Raw genomic sequence first — 9,544 nt, forward strand, 5'->3', positions numbered from 1 at the left:
ATGCTTTTATATTGATAGCAACTGAAGCTGGGGCTGCTGGAACTTGAGAGGAGCAAACTCTGTCACTTGTTGTGACAGACACGTGTTGTGTCAGATGCTGAGCCTGAAAGGAAGCCAGGAATGGCAGAGGGAACCCTCTGTGTGGCTGCTGGAGGTAAGGGTGATGAAAGGGGAGCATGGAGGACACAAGCTCCCCCCTCATCTGAAGGAGTTGGAGGAAGGTGTACAGCTGAAGAAGTCCTGGCTGATCTGGCGTGGGTAGCCCTCCAGCACTTTCACCTGGACCGGATCGAACTTCCAGTAATCTCGGCCTCTCAGGAAATAGGCAAAACCTGTGTGTGAGAGAGGAAGGGTTAGGAGAGACAGGTTCACACAGCTCTGAGCTCTTTCCTGGCACCTGGTCCGGCTAACACACCGCAGCAGTGCAGTACCAGAAGAGAGCCTGGAAGAGGCAGGAGATGCTGCTAGATTCATTTCACTTGAACCCTGGCTTGTGGCTTACAATGTTCTTTCACATTGTTTTAGTTTTGATGGGAGAGTAAACAGGATGGATTTTATTTTATATTCCTGGTGGTTTTCAGTATGTTGCACCCCTGTAGAGACTCAGACCTGAGAGGGCAGAGGATGTCTAGGACCTGAACAGGGCCTACAAGAGGGAGCTTGTGAAGATCTGCTGCAGACCATCTGTTACTGCAGGGAAGCTGCCCTGTGATTTAGGCTCTGGAAGCAATGGGAAGCCGTTCCACTGCATCCTTTGGGAGGAAAGAAGCAGTCACCATACCTGTCACCCCAAGCACCCTGCTGTCCCCAGTGTTTCTATGGCACTGCCATGCCGTCTTCAGCATGGAGCACACCTGTGAGGACCAGGCAATGCCAAAAGCAGCCTGTTCATTCAGGAAGCTGCCTAGGTGAAGTGTGGGCAGCGTTTCTGATGTCCTCTCATCACTTGCTTTGTCGGGAGCAGTAACAGCTGGGTAGGACTCTGTGACCATTTCTTGGTCAGAAGTTTGAATTCTTCAATCAACTTAACTGTTGGTTGTTGCAATTATTAATGATAAAACTTTCATGGGAGAAGCCTCAGTTCCCTACCCACTGGAGGGAGCTGCCCCTCTCTCTCTACACTATACAGCATGTGCTATGGCTGGGAAGTGCCCACATCTACATCTGCCCAGTTCTTCCAGCTGGACAGTGGCATCAGCCTGAGCACCCACCACAGAGCAGCTATCTCCCTGCTGCACTGACCAAACTCGTCCTGAAAAGCTGCGTCGATCTCCTGAGGGACGCCGCGCCAGTCGGCCATGGTCCGGGGGTAGATGTTGTCCACCTGCCGGGTGTGAGGGTTGAAGCGCCAGTAGTTGCCTCCACTGAAGATGTAGATCTTGTTCTTCTCAGCCCCCCAGACCAGAGCTGCCTGCACAGGGGATGCAGGGAGGCCCAGCTCCACAATCGGGGTGGGACCAGATACGCGTCTCTCACCATCATAAATCCAGTACTGAGAATCTGTCGAGGAGACAGAATAGAGAGATAAGGGTTCAGAAGCTCTTTGGTGCCTGATCATTTGGCAGTGAACCACGCAACTAGAGCTGGTGCCTTGGCAGAGCTCCCAGGGAAAGCTGTGCCTGAGAGGCAAAAACCCCACCAGCAGCATGGACACTGTCACTGACGGGCACCCAAAGTGCCGGCAGCACGAGGAGTTGACTTCCCACCTCGATCTAAGCTAGAGGGTGTCAGTGGTGGGATGAGGAGGACTGTTACAGCTGCTGTCTTTTCTCTATTTGTGTTACACCAAAAGACTTGCCTGGAGGGACCAGCCTCTACCCTGCAGTCTCAGCTCTTGGAGGAGAACAGAAATGGGCATGCAGAGGCATAAAGGGGGCATGTGGCTGTAAAGCAGCGAGCTACAGAAACTGGGAAGAAGTTGCCAAGCTGAACTAGAGACTGGGAGCATATTTCCAGATTAGATTAAAATGGGAATCTCTGTAATTAGCCTACGGCATGTAATACTTTTCCCTTATCTCATTTGAATTCATGATAGGAGCCTGCCAATTTTAGCGCCGTAAGTCCTTGTGTGCAGGTCAGGTGCTAAGCAATCTGTTTGTGCAGAGCTGCCTGCTCTGCTTTCTGGTACTGGGTCTCACGGCACACAGATGGGGTGTGAGCAGGGCAGCTGGGTACCTACATCATTCTGCATCCCTGCTATTAAATTTACACTTGGAAAGAGCATTAAAGAAAACAGTGCAACTGAAATGGGGGTTGTTACTGGTCCTGAACTCCAGAGATGGCTGGGAGGAGGTTTGGCCCCCCGAGGGTGATTGGTTTTCAATCTCCTTGGTGGCTGGAGGTTGCCTGGCTCCCCACACAGGCTCCTTGTAGGCTCATTCAGTCTGCAGGTACTACACAAGCTCTGCATCCAGGCCTCTGAGGAGCTGAGAAGATGCTGTCCATCCCCTGAGCAGGACCTCAGGGACACGGGCTCAGGAGCTCCCCAGCCTGTGAAAATGTCTTGGGCTCTCTTCTGGCACCGTGCTTCCCAGGACAGCTGCGGGGATGGAGCAAGTGTTTCCTTTCTCCTCCTCTGCCTGCAGCATTGCCAGGACAGAGGCTCAAAAGAGAAGAATGGGATATCTTATCTGTGTCTAAAATAAAAGTGACCACTCCTTCTCTCTTCACCCCTCAGTATCTGCTAAAAAGTTTAAATAGAGAAGGAAACAAATAACCAGGATCACTGGATTGCTGAGGATGCCCAGAAGGTTTATCCTCCCAGGAACTTGTTGGGTCCTGAATACCCCTCAGTAAAGAAGATGCTTTTCCAAGTCGTCTGATCCCAGTCCAGCTCTTACCTTGAAAAAACCAGATATTGCCCAGAGGGTCCTCGAAGGTGGCATCAACAGAGCTGGGGATCCCCTGCCAGTGGCGGGAGGCCAGAGCTGGGTAGCCATCCTGCAGTTTTCCAGCTCGGAGCCGCCACACATAGCGAGACTTGAAGAAGAACAGCTCCCCTCGGATGGTGGACGCGGCCTCGAAAGCTGTGTCGCAGGCGTCGGGCTGTACAGACTGCCAAAGCACAGCCCGTCAGGTGCTTGGACTCACGGGAGACCCCCTCACCCTGGCTGGGTCCAGGGGACAGGAAGCCCCCGTGTCCAGGCAGCTGTCCTGCTTTCAGCCAGTTTTGGTGGGGCATGTGCTGCCCAAGAGCCTCTCTCCACACACCCCAAGCTGGCAGTGCCAGCCGTGGGGTCTGGCCATGGGCTGAGCAGCATGGGTGGAAGGCACAGACACCAAACCATGCGTAAGCTTGCTGCTGGCCTCACAGTGAGGACAGTCCCAGCAGCTGGGAACAAGCAGTGGTGTTGGAGGAGGACACAGACAAGCTGTTCACTCACCTCCACGTTGGTGATCTCATTTGTTTCCAGGTCCGGCTGCGGCTGTTCTGCTGGCTGAGTTGGGGTTGGGTCAGGATCCAGTTTGGGTTTCCCATAGAGGTACTGGATACCCTGCTTGTCATCCTCACTCAGGCTCAGCGGGTAGCGGAAGATGTAGAAAGGAGACATCAGTGACTTGGAGACAGCCGTGTGCTGCAGGCCCAGGACGTGGCCAAACTCATGAGCGGCCACTTGGAGGAGGTCAGTGCCTGCAAAGGGAGAAGGTGGGAGATGCTTTTGCCAGTTTGTGTGTGGGATGCCTGCCTTCGAGGCTCACTTCTACCCATTGTCAGCCACGGGCAATGCACTGAAGTATGTTGTAGGAGCCTAACGCAAGGAAAGAGAATCTACCTTGAGTACAGAACTTGCACCTTGTTGTTCCCAGGGTTTTCCTGGAGCACGTGAGTGAGTTCATACTCATAACCTGGGCATGCTGGTCACTTGTAATTCTGTCGCCAGGGGCTTCTGTACCCCATCAGCTATCAGGAAGAAAAGGGTTTCTCATGTGCTTTTGGAGAGAAAAAATTTGCACAGAGAAAGAAGTGTGGCCCACAGAGGTAGGTGTTGGGGTTGTAAGGTTGGGTTTTGTCCACCCAGCCTTGCAGCAGTTGTTGGCTACAGCTGTAGCATATCAGGTCCCCTTTAGATCATGTCCACTGTGGAAGAACCTGCATCAGTGAGGAGTAAAACTTGCTAAAGGCCGTTTTCACACAGACAGCAGAGGGAGCTCATTTATTGCTTGTGTGCGGACTGTAGCAAGAAGGCAATATTGAGAAATAAATCCATAAAAAATTATCCAGTGTCAAGGCCTGGGCCTTCTTCACCAGACTCAAGTAGATTTATGGGAGATCATGCTTTAGGAACACATGACCTTGGAGTGTCTAGAAAAGGAGAGGGGGGGAAAGTGGATTTTCGTATGCGAAAATGTGTCATTTGGCAGGTGTTGTTTAGCTTCCAACGGATCCTTTTTGAAGTTGATAAATTTCAGGGAAAGCTGGAAGAGAGGCAGATGAAGCAGCGAAACTTGTGAGCGGGGCTGTTTGTTGACAAGTCCCAGCGTATTCATTCACTTGTCTTCAGCCAGAAATCCTCTGAGCTGCAGCCCAAGTGATGAGAAATGCAGGGATGTGAGTCAGCCAGCCTCGCTGCTCCAAGCAGGATTTCCCTGCTGGCTCCAGGGGAGCAGGTCACTTCTCAGCACTGGGACGGGATGGGACGGGGGGACACAGCTGGGAGGAACGCCTGGGAAGGGCGGAGGGGAAGGTGAGCCCCTGTCTTCCTCCACTGATCAGCTTTACATCGAAGCAATGAATTTGCACAGCACTGACCCAATTAAATCGACACATCTAGGTCAGCTGAGAAAGTGGGATTTCTGTGTCAGTGATTTATTACAAACTTTCAGACACTTCTGTTTAGTTTGGCAGGCTCCTCACTTGATGCTTTCCAGTGTTGGCAGATGGGCTGTGCTTTTGTCAGATCCTCCTGGGGAGCTGAACAGCACGCCTGAAGAAGCTGTGCTGGGGAGCATCACAGTGTCCCTCACAGAAGGTCCTCCACGTGGAGTCCTGCTTCCTGCACAGCCGTGGGGTCACCCCAGGGCACACCTTAGCCCTCCTTGTAATTCTGCTCTCCTGTCTGGAAAATAAGGCTAAGGATTTCCCTGTCTCGCTGAGAGCTCAGATAAGCATTTATCCATGTTTATATTGTAAAGCTCTTTTCAGCATATTAAATGGCAATTAGCTGCAAAGAGCTTTTACAACATTTATTTATGGAAGACGTAGGGGGAAAAAAAAAGGCCATGGAATAGAGCTGGATTCTGATGGGACTGGCATCCATTTCAGTGCCTCCAACACTCTCTCTGTGGGAGAACGTAGGAAACTGCTCAACAACACAGGCAGCCCTAAGAGAGGGCAAAAAACAGCAGAGCTCACCCTTCCCTAAGGAGCAGAAATGCTCCTGCAGAAAGATCTGGTGCTCTGTGGTTCTTGTTCTGGGTCGGCATGAAGAGGGTTGGAGACACAGCAGTCCTGTGCCCCACACAGAGACTCAAGTTGGCACAGAGCTAGCAATAAAGTGGACCTTGGGGGAGCCCTTCTGAGCCCTGAACATCAACGTGGACAAAATGTTTGGGAAACCCCAGAGAGGCAGGAGTTTAACTTGAGCTTTGTGATTGTGTCTTTGTCCCTGTGGATAAACTGGGAAGGAGGAGGAGGGGCTGACCTGGGTTAATTTTGGCAGGTCTTGCAGAAACTGATGCTTTGGGCACTGAGTCAGATGGTCCCAGGCGGTACTGCAGTATCTCATGAGATACTCTGACACCAGACCCTGAGTGCCCAAGCAGAGTTACCAGCTTGGATCTATTATTAGCAAAATTAAAAAAAAAAAATTAAAAAAAGAGTCCTAGCTTGATACGGTGTTGTTATGGTCGGAGCATTCCCAGGCCACGAGGGCAGAGCTGGAGCCTGGCTGGTTTCCCTTTATGGACTTGTTCAAAGAGAAAATACTTTGTGGGGAGGCAGTGAACAGTGTGTGCATGGACTGGGGCTGAGGCTGTCCTTTGGAAGACAGCTGTGTCAGCCACTGCTTGAGCCATAGTTTTCCTTCATCCTTTCCCTGCTTTATTTCTAACGCTCCTGCCAACACTGGGTGCAATTCCCAAGTGGCAGGGTGTGTGGCTGGGCAGAGGAGCTGTCTCAGACATGTCCTTCTTGCTCCCACCACACAGGAAAACCAGGGTGTTGGACACAGGCTTTGCTGTGGCTGAAGGGTGACAAGAAAAGACCTGAATGCTACCAGTAGGGTTGTAAGTGGTAGGAGATGACAATGCACACCACAAAAATGATTGCTGCCTCTCAATTTTACAGGGTCCACCACAACTGAATAATTTCCAAGTGCCCTGAAAAGCATCCTGGAGTGTCCACATCTCCCCTGAATGGTACCATACCCAAGTTGTTCCCAATCGTCCAGGTCTCATCATAGTCAAAATGGACGTCTCCTTCCCGGTGTGTCTTGGGGAAGAACGCGTGTGCCAGGATCCCTCCGGGCCCATCAAAAGGCAAGTTATCTCCATGCCAGTACCTGGAGGGAAGACACATTGCACCTCAGACAAATGGCCCCGTACCTCCAGTGAACAGCATCATATGGTCAAAGGTGGGGAGCCGCTGCAAGGGGCAGCAGCTCTCATTCCCAGCCCAGGTTCATCCCACCGGTCCAGATCGACTGTTTGGAGCCCTTGGGATTGCCACAAACTCGGTTCTGCATCGGGGCACTGAGGAAGCAGAGCTCGGTCACACCAGGCCCTGGGGAGTTCATGTATTTTCTCCAGGATTTTCTCCCCTCCTTCTGTTCAGCTTCCAGCCCAAAGCTCACCACAGAGCCTAAAGAATTAAGGAGGTGACTGCACGAGCCAAGATTAAGTTGACACAGCTGAGTGGAGGGGGATGCAGAGGGGCAGCCGGCAGCGAACCCAGCCAAACCCTCAGGTCCTCACTCAAGCCGAGCCCGGCGTTGAGTAGTGAAGGAAACTCATCAGAGATGTGGCCACTTTAGAGAGCCAAGGGAGGCACAGGCAGATACACAGCATGCACATCGCATCACTGCTTGGACGGGCTCCACTGCCTTTATTAGTTTGTGCAAACACGCAGCAGAGGGAAGTCTTTGCCCCCGTGTGTATTTTGCCAAAAGTGAATTTCAGGCCAGGAGCCAAGATTCATTTAACCAAGAAACTATATTTGTCTTTGGGCAGACAGTTACGTCGTTCAGTCAAGGGACAGGATGGAGGACCTGAAGATGGAAAGTCAAAACAAACACTTAGGAAAACAGCCTGTGGGCAGAGAAACGTAAATGTACCAGGAAAATTAATGAATGATCAGAAATGATACTGTGCACAGCCAGCATGGAGCAGCTGCACTTACACCAAGCAGCCCACAGCTGTGACAAAAAACCCCCAAAAAACAAAAACAACAAAAAAAACCCCACCCCAAACAAATCCCAGTGTCTGAAAGCAGAAACATGAGCCTCTGCTTGAGTGCCCAAGTTGTGTGCTGGCAGCTCTCTGCTCTGGTTACGGGCCTGGGGTCTTACCTGCAAGGCTGCTGCTCTGTCTGGGAGGAGGATGCTGCTGCCCACCATGCTCACCTTGTGAAATCGATTACGATGTCAGCCCGGCCCTCCTGCACCTCAGTGAAGGTCAACGGAGTCACGTCACTCCAGACTTTCAACGCTTCCTCGATGGTCCTTCTCACTTTAGCTTTTACAAGTTGCCACGGGAACCTGATAATTCTGAGAAGAAACAGACACTGGATGAAGAGAGCACCAGCTGCTGTGCCACGGACACTGCTGTCATGAAGACATCTTTAGGATCAATGTCACTAGGTCTGCCACTCCCTCTCAGCACCAGAACATCTCCAATCCACACAAGCACTGCTCCAGCACCCTCTTCCAAGCAACATGTACAGCAGATAAATCCCATCAGTGTAGAAACCCTCTGGCTGGTGGGCCCAGAGGTGGGCTCTGTGGAGAGCTTTGCAGATCTGTGTTTCTCTGAAGCGATGCAGCTTTTCCCAGGTCTGTCCCCCATGAGTCCAGTGCCACAGAGGTCCCTGGGAGTGGTGTGCATGATTTCTCCTCCTCAATCTCTGCATTTTTTACCCCTGGAAATTTGGGCTCGCTCAGAGCAGCTGCTGCCCCTTCTGCCCTCCTGGAACATAAGCAGATGGTAAGGTCTGCCAAGAGGGAGCTTTCTTTCCCTTCCATTAACAGGGTTGGTGTGTGTTGTCTCTGCTGCGTTTCTTTCTTTAACACTGTTGACCAAAAAAAAAGGGAAGAAGCCTTTCTGTCATCTATCACCTCCTAATGCTATGAGGAACTGTCTCCTGCACTTAATTAAACAAAAGATGATTTACATGCTGTCAAAGTCCATACGAGCGTGCTCACCTCTCCGCTCATGCCCCCGTGGGCAACCAGGGAGGCAGCACAACCCTCACACAAGCCTGTTGAGGAGATTTGCAATAGAGAATGTGTGGGGTGGCTTGGGCAAAACTTCACACTGAAGTTGTGTTTATGGGAACATCAATAACAGCTGAATAAAAAGGTCTTTTTAAAATAAACTGTGAAATGAGCCCATAGCGGGGTGGCTGGGGGGGCACAGCAGGAGAGGGCTGGTGGTAGAGGCTCAGCTCAGCATGTGTCAGGGGTTTGATGCACGGAGTGAACGTGTGCACATGGGGGTGTTGATGTGGGAGTGACCAAGGGGTGATGCTGACGACGGCTGCTCGGGCAGGGGCAGGCGGGCAGGTGTGTTTATGGCAGTGTGTGTGTGAGGGGATGTGGAGGTGCTGGGTACGACTCTGCTGGTGGCTCCACAGGTGGCTCCCCTGTCCCCCAGCTGCCTGTACCCAGTTTTAGGGATGCCCTCCAGCTTTTATGATCACAGCACAGCATGCCAAGCTCCATGGAACATCAGACTGAGAGGTTTGGGGAGGGAGAAGCAAACCAGCCTGACTCCCGTTTTGTGCCTCTCTTACTTGTAGGTGAGATCAGTCTTGTCCCAGCGTCCGCCGGAGAGGACGAACCGCTTCTGCCGGTTCCGCCCGTTCTGGCTGTCCGGTGATACCGGGAAGTCCGGCACGCCGCACCGGGGTGGATTCCAGCGTGCGACCTGCTCATCCACACCCACAGCAAAGCCCTTGACAGGCATGCCTGTCCCCACAGCGTTCACCAAGGAAGACAGCCAAGGACTCTGCTCCTTCCAGGTGTGATGCTTTCGAGACATGTCCTAAAAGGGAAAAGCAAAGCCGTGACTTCAGTGTCCAGGAAGAGAGGTCCTGATGCAGAGTGGTGGACAACTCCCACAGCAGCACTGCAGCGGTGAGTTCCACCTCTGCCTGGGGCTGTTCCCCTGCTGCTAGGGCACAAACTGCTCCCCACAAACACCCTCCATTCCCTGAGCTCTGCTGCTGCCAGGACAGGTCACACCTGGAAGACACTGTGTCATGCCATGGCACCTCCTAAGCACTGGGCTATTTTTGGTCCGTTTTAGCTTGGCAGCTGGCCGGCAGGAAATGCTTTTGCAAACTGTGGATGAGAACCAGACCCTTCAAGAATGAAACAAATCACTAGGG

General features: G+C 52.1%; 1 protein-coding gene across 1 annotated transcript; it reads right to left on the reverse strand.

Annotated features, from left to right (window-relative positions):
- Positions 1-198: 198 nt before the first annotated feature.
- On the reverse strand, positions 199-9,195 carry LOC104526205 (stromelysin-3). The gene is made up of 7 exons (XM_010169589.2): positions 8,948-9,195; positions 7,560-7,703; positions 6,367-6,500; positions 3,384-3,631; positions 2,841-3,054; positions 1,243-1,500; positions 199-332 (listed from the first exon to the last, which is right to left on the reverse strand). The coding sequence occupies exons 1-7, from the start codon at positions 9,193-9,195 to the stop codon at positions 199-201; spliced, it is 1,380 nt and encodes a 459-aa protein (XP_010167891.2).
- Between the last annotated feature and the right edge of the window lie 349 nt (positions 9,196-9,544).

Source organism: Antrostomus carolinensis, unplaced genomic scaffold (genome assembly GCF_000700745.2).
Source record: "Antrostomus carolinensis isolate BGI_N321 unplaced genomic scaffold, ASM70074v2 scaffold35226, whole genome shotgun sequence".
In the NCBI taxonomy this organism is placed as follows: domain Eukaryota; kingdom Metazoa; phylum Chordata; class Aves; order Caprimulgiformes; family Caprimulgidae; genus Antrostomus; species Antrostomus carolinensis.